At 40.3% G+C, this 16445-nt stretch overlaps 1 protein-coding gene across 3 annotated transcripts in view; it reads left to right on the top strand.

The window, feature by feature from the left end:
• Positions 1-11698, top strand: part of CDK6 (cyclin dependent kinase 6) — a 131481-nt gene extending 119783 nt beyond the window's left edge. For all 3 annotated transcript variants that reach the window (XM_048950295.1, XM_048950296.1, XM_048950298.1), the window contains exon 8: positions 1110-11698. In XM_048950295.1, the coding sequence (XP_048806252.1) occupies positions 1110-1262 (153 nt within the window). In that variant the 3' untranslated portion in view covers positions 1263-11698. The remainder of the gene's footprint in view (positions 1-1109) is intronic.
• The last annotated feature ends 4747 nt before the right edge of the window (positions 11699-16445 follow it).

Below are 16445 nucleotides of genomic sequence, written 5' to 3'. Positions count from 1 at the left end.
ATACAAGAGCTTCTAAGGTGACCTTAAAATACGAGTCTACCATCACTGGAACATAAACAGTGGAATTAGACTGAAAATTAGGGAAGAAGAATGAATCTGCAACAAGCAGGTAGGGGTTTGGAACAAATTAAGAGTAATAGACCTAAGATCTGTGATCACTTCAGCACAACTCTGAAAAGACTCCAAATGAAATAGTTTAAAGTCATCACTTCTCTTATGTACAGAAGTGAAATCCACTATCAAAGTACTTCTATCTGGGAATGCTTAACATACTGACCAGCCCTACTGCTGTCATTACTATGGCAGAAAGCCATGTTCTAAAGGTTTCAGCTCAGTGATAAGTCATGCAGATTTGCACTACGTTAGTCCTAAAGAGTCACTGCAAGAGTCTAAGAGTTCAGTTTGCCATTTTTCAAATGGATGCAGACTAAACAGTTAAAGCCCAAATAACTACATCATCAGACAACACTTTACGTGAAGTCAGTGAAAAATACGAGATGATGGTACTGAACAGCATGAGTATTCAGCACACTTGCAGACTGGCATTGATGAATATTAAATATCCTTTTGGATTTTTCTTTTATTTCAGCATGATGGAATTTTTCTGTTTTGTTTGTTTGCTTGTTTTAAATGTAGGAAACTGAACGCTTAACATTAACACACAAAGGGTATAAAGTCAAAGATTCAACTTCTATAGAGATGTTGACCCTAGGAATTAATACATACCTTAGAAAGCACTCCGTGTTTGTATAAGCACAAAAGAGCAGTGCATTGAGTACTGAGAGGATTCAAAAGCCGTTTGTAAATAGTTGTTCCCTGCAGCCTGTGAGGCAGTCTGTCCTGTGCATATGAATTCAAGAAAATATGAATTCTGAGGCCTCCTAAACTATGAACACTTTAATATTCTAACCTGGTATTTTCTATCAGCCTTGGGGATTCTGTAAGCCCACTGCCCCACTGCTTGTTTTAATGTGCATGGTCATCTTTATCACGCAGCACCGTCTGTGACCCCGTTGTGTCTCATACTGATAAAAATGGGCTGTGACTTGCGATGTTAACAATTTTAACTCTACACTGTAGTTAAAAACAACTTCTTTTCATACTTACAGAAATGCTTAGCGTTCAATCCAGCCAAGAGAATATCTGCCTATGCTGCCCTGTCTCACCCATATTTCCATGGTCTGGAGAAATGCAAGGAGAATCTGGACTCTCACATGTCATCCAGCCAAAACTCCAGTGAGGTGAATGCATCACAATGCTGACTGAAGATGAACCTATAAATGAACAAGATGTGTAGCTGACAAGGCCACTGTCCCATACAAACCACATGGCTGTTCTAGTGAAGATCATTGTTTGGAGGTTTTACACACTGTCTTTCGTTTTGGGATTGCAATGTGCTTATCCAAGGAAATCAACGTAGTTTACTTTCATCAGAGCAATGCAAGGGCCAGGGCTTTGGCCTGCTCCCATTGCAGCTTTATGTTTGTTTTGTTTTTGTCTTGTTTATCTGCCTGGGAAAACTCCAGACGAAGAGAAGCTGCTGACCAGTTTTGCTACCGTTTTATCCTTCTAAAATTGAATGCTGCCAGTGTGGAGTAGGATGATCAAGTCACTGCCAAAACAGGATACAATCTCTCTAGCTGCTGAAGCACGATTTGGTACTTTCATTATGATGGTGTGATCTCTTAGAGTGATATTTAAAGAATGGCATTGAAGTATCAGATCTCTGCAACCTGCAGTTAACTGATACATACATTAATACATCCAGCTACTGTGCACTCATAGAATACATGCAGGTCCTTCCCCAGCTGAAAACTTGGATGGATTATTTTGTTATTTCATCGCAAAACAGTTATGATAGTGATCGTAATAAATGTCTCAGCTTTTAGGGTTTTTTTTTAATACACAAACAAGTTATTATCTAGTTAAGTTTGTGTGTATGTTTCAAAAGCAAGTGTTTAAAAAAACTTACGAGGTCTCGTTCTTAAAGATCCATTCAGTTTCCAAATGGTCAGTTTATGTTGGAATCCATGCACATTCTTACCCATCATCTAACCCATCGTTCCTTTCTGCAAACAGCTGCAAACACACTTTCTTTCTCTCATTCTGAAATTTTCTGATATGCAGCTCAAAGTCACGAGTAGATCCAATGAAAATGAATACAGGTTTTCATCTTTAACCTGTTGTTGTCATTCTCTGAAAAGGAACATAGAAAAAATATTTCCAGTTTGGAAGGAGAGAATGCTATACTTGTTAAGTACAGTTATTTACCTGTGCGGAACTGTATGCTGCATACTGTGCTGCCTTACCTACAACAGCCGCCATGCATCTCAAGTCATGAACATTACTGTCACAAAATGCCTCAGATGTTGCTTATTAAGAAGACTTGTTTTCTATGCAGAAATGCATGAGCTTCTCTCCTAAGCCACCATGTGGTATACTGGCACATGCTTCTCCACTAGGCTTAATGTGCCATTACTGAATGTCAAAATAACTAAGCAATTCACATGCCTTTATAGAACAGTAATTTTAAATATTACATTAAAATGTTATATTTAGTATTTTTACCTTAACTAAAAAATATTTTCAGTATTTTAAAAAGAAGCATTTATTTTTTTTAATACTGTACTGGGGAAAAAAAAAAAAAAAAGAAATATTTTCAATCCATGAAAGCCATTTCCTTGTATGACTTCAGTGCATTTACCTGAATATGACTTGGGGGAAAAATTGGTCCAACGAGTTAACCCTTACCATAAAAATATAAATACACCCTACTGCAATGTAACTGATGAGAAGTGAGGCAGACAGCTTTGCTTACTCTTATGACAGTCCCTTAGGCTACTCTCTTCCTCATCTCTGTTTCTTCTCGTCTGGCTATGGAGCCAGTGTTACACCCTTGCTCACGGCACGCTTGGCAAAAGCAGGTCCTTAGCACTGAATTGAGCGATGTAATTGTGCCAGACAGGGCTCAGGAACCTGTAGCTGTCTCCTGGCGGGTTTCTCAGCCCCGTGGCAGACTGCGTGCTGTGGTGCACTTCACTGTTAACTCTGTTTCAGGTATCAGTACTGTCTGGGACATGGCCCATTGCTAAGATGGTGAGTGGATCTTACCGGTCTCCTGGATAAAGCTTTTCTTTACTATTAGACACTTAACTGTGCGACTTGTAGTTAACATTATGCCTACTTTAAATGGGCCGGATTTTAAAAGAACCGCTTGTGTGTATGCATGCAGTAGCCTGTGCCTTTCTTCATGCCCAGAATGGTTCCTGTTCAAAACCTACCAGCATGAACAGGCAAGTTGCATATTAGGCCTGGCAAGACCACATACGAGGCATCTGCATGCAAGGATAATACAGAGGCACAGCACAAGAATTTTGGAAGCTCCACCAGTGGCAAGCTGAAGGCCAAGGAGCGGCCACGGCAGCTCACTGCTCTGAGCTCAGCTTCACTTCTGCCGGTCTCTCTGCTCATACATCCAAGGAGAGCGGTGAGCCTGTGGTACTGGTGCTGAACCAACCCTGTTCCTCTGCCATTCAGCAAACCTGAGCGGGAACGGGGCTTTGGTATTCATAGAAAAGAATAGACCAAGGTGGTATTTTTGATCACATTTTTTAAACACTAATTAGAATGACAAACAGAGACAAAATACAGGTGAATCTTGCAACAGCAACAATAGAAAAGTTTTCTACACAGCTTAGCACTTTGTAAAACATTCCACATGTTAGTACCGCCAAGCTTCCATACATACGCTATCAGGGCATTCAGCTGATACTGGCTTGCCATCAGCTGTCAGGGAACTTTCCCAGAGCTCTCCAAGAGCTAACATGGGGTGAAAATGGGTCTGGGTGTGGGTTTGGGGGTGTTGCTTTCCAATTAGACTTCAGACTCTCAGATGGTGAAGTGCATCTGCTGTCTGGTAGGAGAGTTGGGTGTACTGGGCTTAGCAACACAAAGGCTGGAAGAGAATATGGTTGCTGACTGTAAGCAAATTGTTAGGGCAAAATAAAAAAAGAGGGAAGTTAATGCTTAAAGCCAAAGGTTATTGTGAGCCCAAGAATGAATGAAAAAGGTGGGAATTGCCAGAAAATTAACTGTTGGGGCAACATTTCCTAGTTTGTAGTATCAGACTTGAAGCTCAAGCAAGCAGCAGAAAAAAGCACAGGTGGCATGTGGAATTGGAAGCAGAGCTCCTGCAACATGGTGCTGTACATCGTCTAATATAGGATCAGGTTATATGGGGGAGCATTCAGGAGAAATAGCTTGGAAAAGGTTGCATTAGTGGTCATGTTCTGGAACAAACATCCAGTGGGAATGGCAGGAACAACAAAAAAAATTCTGTGTTGACAGGGCTGGGAAAAAGATCTTTTTTCCCTTGTAGCAATCGATGTATTCCGAGGCCCAAGGACTTTCCAAATGACTTCCTTTTCAAAATCTCTTCAGGAGGAAATTCCAGCAGTCCTTCCCTGACATGTCTTAGGCTTCCTCTTATTCCCATCTGCCCTGCCAAGCCATGAGGCTTAACTTACCCTGGTAAACCAAGGAGAACTGTTCTCTGGCTGGGCAAAGCACTGGCATTGGCTGACAGCATGGGGGAACCACACTCCTAGTGAGACAGAACAAAGACAACTGGGAGACCGCTTACATCATGCTCTTGCTCCTTGTATCTTCACGGAGGCTGTAGTCCTCGAGTACCTTTACTTATTAATGCTGTATGTGTAGAATTAGAATTATACGTGAGAAGAAAGTGCTCCTTGACATACTCAATCCAGACTGTAATGACAGCTCCTCATATAAACCCTTTAAAAAAATACTTCAGAACGCAATTCTTAAGAATTACTCTGTCAGCATGTGTTCTGCAGGACTGGTTCAGCAGCTAAAGCCCACTGCCTAGCAAAAAATACATTAAAAGTAAGGATGGATGATGAGCTCCAAGAGCACCCACAGCCAGACACTGCACTCTTCTCACCAATCAACGGGATGTTCTGGGAAACAGGAGCAGTTTCCATCTCCCACAGACGGGTTTGTTATCCCTGCTACATACCTACAGGAAAAATCCAGTCCCTGCAGACAAGGGAAAAACCCACTAAAGTCAGCTGGTGCCATGCCACAGCAATAAGACTGGGACAGCCCCTTTCTCCTCACCCGGTCCCCACATTCAGTCTAGCTCTGCAGTTCCTCTCCTTCAGCATCCTTACGGAAAACATTTCATAGGTGCTATTTCCAGCAAGATTCTTCCAGATTTTCAATAGCTTCACAATGCCAGTGTCCCCTGTGCCTGTGCATTCCACAATGTCAGTGCCCACTGTGTGCTGTGTGAGAAGTGTTGCTTCTTTTAGTGCAGCAGCCCAGAAGAGATGATTTTAAAAGGCTCTCTTTGTGCATGTCCTCACTTAACATTAGTTTTGTGTACACCTTTGTTGCCTCCTGTGTGCCAGGTAGAATTCTAAAAACAGGGTTTGTGCATATTTCTGTATTTCTGTGTAGGCTGTGCCCGCACTCCGTTTTTCCTGCACACTGGTCTACTGTGTGAAATGCTAGGAATACCTTTCTGTCTTGATTCAGTCCTAGAATAGACGTAAAAAATTAAGATATCATGCTTGCAAAATTCTGAAATGTGGTGCTACAAGTATGTATAGAGCCTCTCAAATGAAAGGAAGCAGCAGATTGTAGGTAATATTTGAGAATCTTCTGCAGAGAGATGCTGTCCAGCATCCCAACTCCTATGTAGTTTTCATACTTGATGGTTGTTTTGGTGAATAAGAAGAAAGTACTGTGCCATGCTACTTCTCACAGGTTCTCTCACTATCTTTTAGAAGCATGTTTTATTATCCAAAGGAATCGTTCTCTCTGGTGGTTGGCTAATTTTAATATGGAAAATAATGACAAAACATGCTGGTTTGGTCTTCTAGCCAACAAACTTGGAGCACTTACCTGACTCACAACTGAAAGCACATCAGTTGTTAAATATGTATATGAATCATAAGCCACAGTTTGGTTTAAAAGACAACGTAAATTATTTGCCATGTATAAAACACAGTTGAATGTTTATTCTCAGAACTCTGTTTTATAGAACCACTTTGTTAATATTTTTCTTAGGCAATAGTTTCAGGAACAGATGAATTTTTATGTACAATGTGAATGAGAAGATAGTAGACTATTAGAGTGATCTGTTGTTTTATGCTTGAAGCTTGAATTGATCAGAAGCCTAGGGACCTAAGTTATTTATTGTATTGCCTCAAAACTACTTGTAAGTATCAAGAGTTTTCTTGATTTAATGGGATTTTACACCTCTCTTACTGTGTGATTTTGTTGACACTAGTATATTAGACAAATAATGTTTTTCCAAATCGGCATTGTGGTAGAAAATTAAGAAATTTATTTTTAAATTCACGTAGAATAGTCTGTAATATACTAAAACCTGCAGTAACTAACTGTTAATAAGCTATCACTTTTCTTTCTACTGGATTAATAAACATTGGAGTATACAGATTACTTTCCATGAAGAAAAGAATCAGAAACAGTCTCTAGAAAAATGGGATTTTATGTGCCTAATCATACCTACCAGGCTACACTATCATATTATTTTTGTGTGTGTGCCAATACTGATCAGGTATGTAAAAACCTGACTACAGTTTGCCAGTCGAACAGGCTGTGCAACTCAAATAGGAGTTCTGTTTGTCAGTTATTTTTTTTATCCCTTTGTTTTACAAATTGTTAGATAATGGCTGTAATATAATTCCAGTTTCTGGACCAGGTTCTGTAGCCATCAAATCCCAGTAACTTCTGAAAAGCAATAAGAAGCTTTTTCATTGATTTAAATGATCTAGGCCATTAGAAGAAGAAAGGCGTGGACATATGAACTGACAAGCATAGCTTTGGCAAATGTTATTTCTTCTCTTCTGTCTAAAACTTGGCCTGTATTACATACTGATATGTAATAAATACATAAAATAAGAACCATAAAACACACCTAGGAACACTGTGCACAAAAATAGCTCATTCAGTTCTTGTAGAAAATAGCTACAAATCTTTAAGTCTATTAGTTTCAAACTGTAATCACAGTTTAATTACATTTTAAAAAATCCCTTAAAATTATGTAAGTCATTGTGTTTTTAATACAAAGAGTGAGAGAACAGATCTGAATCAAATAGGAACTTGTTCTTGAAAATGATTCCACAAAGCCAAGTGAGCACTGTCAGTTCTTTTTGTGTTCAGTGGAAGCTGAAAGTAGTCAGCACCACACTTGGGTGAGCCTTTTGCCTTCCAGGCAGAAAATGTTGCTTGGAGTAAAAGTTGGTGGAGAAGTTGCCTTGACTTAGACATAGCCCTTTGAATGCTTCTGCAGTGTTCAAATTGGGTAAATTTCCAGCCTTCCAGCAGACGTGAACCAGAGCTCCCTAACCAGATGGCATTTCTTCCTTCAGATGAAATGTTTTATCTCAGTTAAAATTTGCTGTCGGCTTCATCCTACCCAGTGTCAATGAGACATTTGCATGTCTAGAGAAAACAAGAAGTTCTGATACGGGCATTTTGCTACTGGGTAGAGAAAATTGTTTCTGGAAAAGACCACACTAAGGATACTGCCTTTGAAAAGAAAAATATAAAAAAAACCCTGACATTAGTAAAGATGGAAAAGGAGATTTTAAGGAACAACTGGTATTTATGAAATGAGAAATGTACAAACAGTGTATTAAACAAATATTGGAACTGATGCTCTTTGACTGCAAAGTTGATAGGGCTTTATGGAAGAATCTAGGTATGAACTTAACCTAATCAGCATTTGAATGTTCATTTGCACTAAAGCAACCTATACTATTTGATTGAAAGAAGGGAAGACTTTGGTGATGTCTGCTTGGATATGCTGTAACGCTCTCAAGCTCATTGCCCTTTTGGGAGCATGCTAAATTGGCATCCACAATACTGAGTGTTCAGCACCTTAAACCCATCTACATGCCAGGAAAATGTTCCCATATTTACACTGATATTTGCTCCCAAATGGAAAACAAATTGTCACAAATATTCAATTGTCAGCTTCCTTTGCGCTGTTACTTCTGATGGGTTTCTAATTAACATACTACAATAGGCAACTTTTCCTCTTACTTCATGTTTCATACTTACGACAGGTTGTTCAAATCCTCACCTTTAGATTAATTTAATATAATTTTATTAATCTTCTCAACACTTCTTCCTGCTGCTGTTTTACACTCAGAATGAAGCCACATTCTGCTGTGTTCCTGCCATATATTAATGCTAGGGGGTAAATGTCATTTTCTTGTGTTTGTCTTTTCTTCCTTTTATAAATCTTTGTGGGGCTTTTAAAGTGTTCTTGGATGTTAGCATCTATCTTGAGACGAGAGAGGAAAATTGTGAAGTGCTGCAGAGATAGGAAAAAAAACAGGCAGAGACTAGGAGGGTTCAGGACAATTGTTGTAAGCAAATGTGGATATGTGGAAAAGTTAGATATAAATGTAAGGGGAAAACTTTTTTTTACACGTTTTTTTTGTTTTCTCCTGTCATTTCCTTCCACAAGTGTAAGATGATAAAGCAATGCTCTCACACAGGATTTTAGTTCCAGGTACTGAATGTGCCAACTCAAGTCATGAATTCTGGTGCTGTTTTTCAAGACTGCAACATTTTAAAAATCAGGCTGCGTAGAAGTTAGAGACTTTTCTGTGTAGATATTAGGAAAAAAAGGGGGGAGTGGGTGCCAATGAGGGTTTGAGAGAAGATTAAGCTGATCATACAAACACAGCCTGTATCTGAGCTGCAGAAACAGAGGATACATTGCTGTACTGCAGTTGGGTCACTGTCTGTGCCCAATACTGTGTGATATTGTAGATTACAAGCTGACTCCTGCAGCAAATTGAGAATTCTTTGCCAAGCCAAAATGGCATATTTTTGAGTACTTGGATTTTCATGAGATTATGAAGTTTTAGCTGCATCAGTCCAGGTGGCTCACCATCTTGCAGGAGCAAGTCTGAGAACTTAGCAAGTCTGTGAGACACCCGATGTAAGTAATGCTGCGGGACCATCTGCCAGGAAGAAGGGAGGCTTTTCATAGGCTGTACAGCAGGGAGGGAGTTATGCCACCTCCAGAAATAAGAAGTATGAGGTCTGTGTAGCACTTTGTTATGTTTAGCCCACGTGTATGGGTGATGGGGCAAGTGATGCTACAAAGTGGCTTGTTTTAGTCCCTCCAGTAAACAGTAGCAACTAGCCTAGGCACAGAGACAAATTCACAGTTCTAGGGTAGGAAATCTTTAATTCTACAGTGCCTTCTCAGGCACTGATTAAGTACATGCAATGATGGATCACCTAGCAGCTAAATGCTCTCCTTCCCTTATCCCAGATCAAGCTACTGTGACATTAAAAGGACCTGGTCCTTAGAGGTCTGTCAGCATCCTGCTTACTCAAGCTACCTTGATTGCCTGTCACTTATAGCTGACCTTGCTGATACTTCTCTAGTTATTTAAAAAGCTGTGAGCTAAATTATACCTTGTGATTCTGCAGTTCCCCAATTTGCAGGCAGCATACTCTATGTGTACTATAGTTTTTCCTTGCTTTTCATTAGGAATTGGGAATTAATACAATAGAATATGGCAAAGTGTTCGTTATTTTTTATACTCTTTTGCTCAAGCAAATATACAAGCGAGGATAAATTAGATTGAATGTGTTTGATCAGCCAAAGCAATTTTTGATTCAGAAGATTATTTTCTAAGTATGTAAGATTCCTAGCCAACTGTCTGTCGTGTACATTTACAAGAGGAGCCAGTGATTCTTCTATTATATGGAAGTTTCTGAAGTATACAAACGAGACCAGCAAATGGCCTCCTCCTACTGCTTACCCCCTTTCCCTTCCCCTTCCCAGGGATCACCGCTCCAGGGAGAGGTTTTCTCCCAGCAAGAGTCAGAGCAGGTAGGAACCTATTCTTCCCTATATGAAGGTCTCCAGCTCTCAAGGTGACATGGGTGCATGTAGGCACTCTTTCCTTTGCCTGTGCTATGGCAGGCGTGAGTACAGAGCCCCGCCACTAGTACGAGGCACAGACAGACCATAACCCCAGTATTTTCCCCTGAGGAAAGGTCCGTACAGGATCTGAAGGAGACAGTGTGCTTACTGTTTCTATGACAGTGCATTTTAAACAGTGCTATAGTAAGATCTCCCCTAGGAGATCTCTCTCACCATCCTAAAGGATGACTGAATTCTGGGCATAGGACAAAGTGCTTTACTCCAGGTGCGTGACGATGCATCCTTTATTGGCAAGAGAAAATAAAGATTCAAAATAAAGCCTGGCTCTGCAGACTGCAGATTAAAGAAAAAGTGCTTTGCAGTGTTTATCCAGCAAGACACAAAATCCATCACAATTTCTTGCAACCATCTTCAAGGGTTGGTGTAACTATGGGTTGTAACTACAACAAAAAGTACATCAGGATTTGGATGCTGGCAGGAAGTTTGTGAATGTGTTGCTGTACAAGGAGATTTATATGAGCTCAGTGGTAATGTGCTCATCTGAAGGCATTGATTGCCACGCACATTTTGGACTGAAGATAGAGGAGCTGCAATGTCATGAGATTAGAGGCAGAGGGAGGGAAGTAGAAGTGTGAGCAGTGGGGACTGCAGAGGTTGGTCCTTTCCTTTTTTGCCCTACGTGTATGGCAACCCAGTGGTTTTCCAGCTTTCTTTTCCTTTATCATGTTTACCTCCATTCTCCTTCCCACTGTGCATGATGAGTTGAACAGAAAAGCATCACTACAGATTACTAGCTAAAAGCCAGAGCAGACCAGCACTGCATAAAAATGTTGATTGTGCCATCATAGCCCATATTAAATCGTAGAATCACAGAATCACAAGGTTGGAAAAGATCTCTAAGACCATCCATTCCAACCGTCCACCTATCACCAATATTTCCTACTAACCATGTCCCTCAGTACAACATCTAAATGCATCATTTGTCTCAGTTTAGATTCCAGCAAATTAAATCCAGTATCCATGATGCCTTTCTTGCATTCAGCTCTGCCTAATAACTTTGCTGTCATTCTCTGCAGCATTCTGAATCTCTTGACTGAACAACCCACTTACAGTCACGACAGTGTGGGCAAAAGAAGTGTACCTTATGGCAGTGCTTTTTGCTGAGGAGTGGAAGCCACTGGAGTTCTGCTGGGAAAGGGGCCTAGACAAGTCTCGAGGAATTTTAGCCATGTTTCCTTCACAGGCAAGGCAGCCGTTTCTGTTAAAGCAAGTAACACATTTTCAAGTACTTAAGAAAGAGAAAATATGAAGTTGCGTATTATTTTCTTGCTAGAATTTATTTTCTACACAAAGCTGTATGAGTTAGGCACTGAAAGCAAGCCGACAGGCACCCACTTATTCTTTCCTTCCGGTCTTTAATTCCTTTGCAAAATCTTCTCAAGCATTCAGATCAACATATTTATGGTCCGTTTCATTCCATTTCAGTTAAGTGGTCTATTTCTGCCATTGAATCTTGTATAGGTTTTATTTTTAATGTAATATTTAGCTGCATTACTTTGAACAGCTTTAAAGTATAATGTCTTTGAATGCTCTAGTTAAAGTATACCCTTGAAATGGTTTTAGAAGTTGAACTGTATACTTTGGAGCTGTTGTTTCTATTGTAACTCCTGAAAGCATCACGGAGTGCTTTCGTCGGTATGTCTGTCTCCTTTTTTGTAACAGCATGTGTTTGTATTTCCTCACTAGCTTGATATTCTTTGGTCTGAAGGCCCGAATGGGTAAACACAGGAATCCCACGCCTCAGCTGGGCAGTCCCAGAGCTGAGAGGGGCTTCTCATTTGGGCAGAGTTGCTCGCAGAAGTGTTTGCAGAGAAGGGCTTTCGTTTAGTAACTGATGGTAGTTGTGAGGACGCATGGTTAATAGCAGCACCAAGACACCCAGAAGTGGGGTCTGTGTTTATTGACGATATGAACACATATATCTGCAAGTTATTTGACATTAACCTAAATTATTCGTATTGTAATTCAGTATATTATTTCTTAGGAAAACACACTAGTCCTGTGAAAGGGTAGTTGCCAAAAAATGTGTCGAGTCTTGCTGCTTAATAATGTATTTGCATTTCGTGTACATTTTTGTTGTTGAAGTGAAGCTAGTTCCATAGAGAGGCAGAGAGCTAGATCAGTCAAAAAACAAGTTTTAAATAAGCTTCATACTGTACTTAGAATAGTATGTGTGTTCAGATGTAGTATTTTTATGCTTTAGGGTATTTTGTTTAATATGTAAAAGAATAAGCAGATTACTTTGAAATGCTATGGTAGAGCTAATTTTATACATAGTGGGGGATGGTTGTCTGAAAAATTACGATTAGAAAATATTACATAGGCCGCCTTTGGCTTTATCTTGTCTGTAGTCGTTCCAGCAGTTATCTGTAGATTCCAGATGCTGAAACCAGGGGCCACGTTTGTGTGGGGCCTTGTAACCGAAGTACATTTGTTGCAACAATCAAATTGCCCATCTGGATTTGAGAAAAGATTGCTGACTATACAAAAGCACAAAGGCAGCAAATGTTGGTATTTTTTGTGTGTGTGCGTGGACAATTGCATGAAATAGGATTGGAGTTTCAAAGTAATTAAAATCATTCAGCGTGATCTACTCTTTTTGTAACTCCACTGACTACAATTAATTTAAACCAAGAATTTCACCATGCAAATCTACAAATTCCAGTGTCAGGCAGCTCAGGTCTATATGGATACTTAAGCTTAATAAATCAGCAAGAATGTTATATAAATGGTAATGCGACAAAAACTATTTAGTTAATATTATTTCTCTCACAGTTTCTATTCATTTGTTTTTTATACAAAAGTTTGGAAGTGCACTTCCTTGTGGCATTGGGATATGTGACGTAAAGCGTGATGCTGGTGCAGAAACGTACCAGAAACAAGGTTCACTTCTCACTGCTCAGACACCCCATGCGTGCCTATTTCCACATTACAAATCCCACTGAAGTTAACGGAACTGCGTAAAGTGAGGCCTGTTTGTAACCCTTCTGGGATACTGCTTTGGGAATCTGCAAGACACGTTACAGTCTCAAAAGGCAATATTAAAACTTGCGCTTTCCGGTTTACAGAACGCTATGAACAGGGAGGACAGCTTGTGAGACACATCCAGAGTAACTTCATCCATTGGTATTATTACACCAGGCTGATGTCAAAATCTGCCTCAGTGCCTTAATTTCTCAGTATGATTTTACAAAAAAAAATCAAGAAGTTATAAGGGCATCTAACGCTGTTTGACTTCTGTTGTGTTCTTTTCGTAACGCCATGTGCTCTGGAGATGTCTAGGGTTTCATTATCCAAGGGAATCATGCAAAGCAGTTTCAGATGTTTTCCTTCCTTCACCTTAGGACACGTAACTGCTGGTGAAAGGCAGCGCAGTCCCGCTGAGCTCTGTCACTTTACCTACAAAGGCAGTAGGATTTTACTGTGCAAGGTGGAAAGTTACCTATGGTGCAAAGTGTACTACCTAGACTACCGTGGATACCTACTCACAGGACATGATTTCACTGTATCACTTCATACTTGAAATTCACGATGTTCTTTTAATCAGGGTACAAACATGAAAAGGTGCGTGTGTTACTGTTTCTATTAAAGGTGCATCATTATTGTTATTCTGTGTGCTTAATAATTCAGTGTTCTTTACATTCTTTTGTTCAGCATTAAGATCAGCTCTGTGTGGAACACAGTATCACCCACAGAGGTACAGGAAGGCGTAACCGTGATTCTTGAATTGTTGCTGGCTTGCCTTGTGCTTATAAATATACACCAAGGGGTTACATAACGCAAACTGTGGTAAATAAAAATATTGCACCATTGCTGTACGTGAACTCTTGCAGCCTCTCTCTTCTTGCACAGCTGCTGATTACCATATACGCATTGGAAAAACTATGTTTCTGCTGTACAGAATGGCTGGGAAACAATGCCGACACTTTGGACGCTCTCGGGCTCTCTTTGCAAGCTTTCAGACAAAGCCCTTTGATCTCACTGCATGCCTGCTCTGTGTCCCAGATCTCACCCTGGGAGGCTTTCTGCTTTAGGAACACCCTTCGCTGGGGCTGCTTTACATTGACTGCATTGAAGTTCATCGGAGCGTACTCTTCCAAGCATGCACCTTACCATATAACATATTCTTTAGCTTTTACAAGTCTGTAAAGATGGTGGACTGCAAAAATACTCATTTGTCAATATGGCAGAGTTAAATTAAGGCACACAGAAGGTTGTCAATGTATTATATCAGAATTACAGTCCTTTGGAACTGAACGTTTTGCTGCTGGCAGTGCAAGAAAAGCAAAGTTGTGTATTTATTGTGGGTGCTGAGGGTTCCGTATGAAAATCGATATAATAAAAATGTTCAGGGCGTCAAGTTCTTTTTAGTTGTTCCCCAATTATTGGAAAGTAAAAAGGCAAGAAACTAGTTTTGTATTTAAAACTACTTTCCTGAAGTTTACTTCACTTTTCTAGCTATATTTTTCTTTTATCTAAAAATGTAAAATGAATACAAATGCAGTAAGTATTGTATATTAAATACAGAAAAGTAGCGACGCCGTTTCCCAGTTTTTCTTCTTTGTGTTTTCCTCTACACCCAGAGCCTTACAGAAAATGAACCCAACATGCACACAAAGCCAGACACAGAAACATAAGCACGTTCACACTCTTGCAAGTAACCCATCGTACACCTCTGGTTTTATAAAAATGTTACCTTGTTTTTCCTGACCACTGAATTATTCCCTTGCTTCCATAGGATGAAGTCCATTAAGGAAAAAAAAGAAAAAAAAAAGTCACCTTTTCTTTCAAAGGCATTAAATTGTTGCCGTTGCTGTCCAGGCGACTCTGTTCAGCACTAGTTTGTCTTCACTGAAATCTTCTTTGTTTGAGTTCACTTCGCTAGGCAACTTGTGCACTGATTCAGCTATTTTCCCTGATTTTTTTCAATCCAGTTGTTCCACTGAAGGGCCTGGTGTTCATGTCTGCTGCTACTTCCACCTTCTGTCTTTTAAGAACCTGAGCACACTTTAATCATTGACTGTTTTCTCCTTCATTGGCTATGGATATGAGACCAGTAACATTTCTGGTACACAGAAATGGTAAAAGTGCTTGTTTGGAGTTCAACAATATGACACATTATCAAACTCTAAAACCCCTGTTTCCACTCCTACCCAATCAACAGAACACCTCAGCAAACAGCTCACGTGAAGTTTCAGCATATTGCTTATGGCAGGGGGATGGAACTGGCTAATCCTTAATGCCCTTTCCAACCCAAACCATTCCATGATTCTGTGATATATCTGCGAAGACCATTAAGTCTCTTTAGAGCAGGATAAAAGTAGTTTCTACTAACAAGGCTTCAATGAGCCATCAGTATGTAAAAACTGACCCAGACACATCTTAGTCACAGTTCTAGGCAGAGATGGCTGCAAAGCTGACCAGACCACAACACAAAGGATTCTGCAACTTAAAACCACAATTTTTTGCTGCCCTCTAGAAACAACAAGGAGTCATGTAAATCCTTTACAAAACCAGCATATACACTTTGGACGCAATGTGACATTAAACAAAAACAGCTACCTTTACCTTATGTGGCATTCCACATCAGCCTTGAAGCGCTGCGTAAGAGGGCGCAGCAGTAGCCCAGCCAGAGATGGATGTGCCATCAGCTGCAGGGAGGCTGTGCTGAGGGCAGTGCTGGACATACCCACCTCAACTACAGCTGGCATGTGTTGAAAACATGGAAAAAACACAGAAATAATAAACAGACTGATCAAGAGCTTCCATTCAGCATCTGATCTCTGAGAGTGCTAATCTGGCAGAGTAGGAGCTCCAGCAGGTTGTAGGCAGCTGTGGAACCTCTTCCCATGGAGATTTTCTTCCTTTGCCCTCACCTGGGAGAGAGGCTAAGCTGCACCAAGCTCATCAAACTCAACCAGGGAAGACAAAATAAAATTTTGTCCATTAAGCAAAATACCACAGAGAAATAGCACGAGTGATATGATACAGTTTTCATTATTCTCATAAATGTTGTCATCTTCTTTGCCTCAGAACTACCTAACGACACCACGTATCGTTGCACCATTGAAGCAAATGTTCATTTTAAAAGATTTAAATGTGTAACTCTCATTTGTCTGTCAGTTACTGGCACACAGCAAGATTTGCAGTATTCATCACTTTACACCCAATGGCTGTGTTGCTTTTTTTGTGTTCTATAGACACAGGCACCTTTCAGCCTCTTGTCACCCAGAAGCCTTTCCTGTACGTACTGTCACCCATTTTTAGGCACCCCCTCTGGCTGGATGTGTTTCCTTGCTCCCAAGCCAGCAGGAGAGCTAATGGCAGTGTCACCAAAATGCACCAAGTTGCTCTGGGGCTGTCAGCCACAACTTCACACCCTGCCATGGCCTCAAGTCAGGCTGTGGTGCTCCCA

Source organism: Lagopus muta, chromosome 7, assembly GCF_023343835.1.
Source record: "Lagopus muta isolate bLagMut1 chromosome 7, bLagMut1 primary, whole genome shotgun sequence".
NCBI lineage: Eukaryota > Metazoa > Chordata > Aves > Galliformes > Phasianidae > Lagopus > Lagopus muta.
Note: the sequence above shows the minus strand (reverse complement) of the source record. Positions and strands in the feature narration are given on the sequence as shown.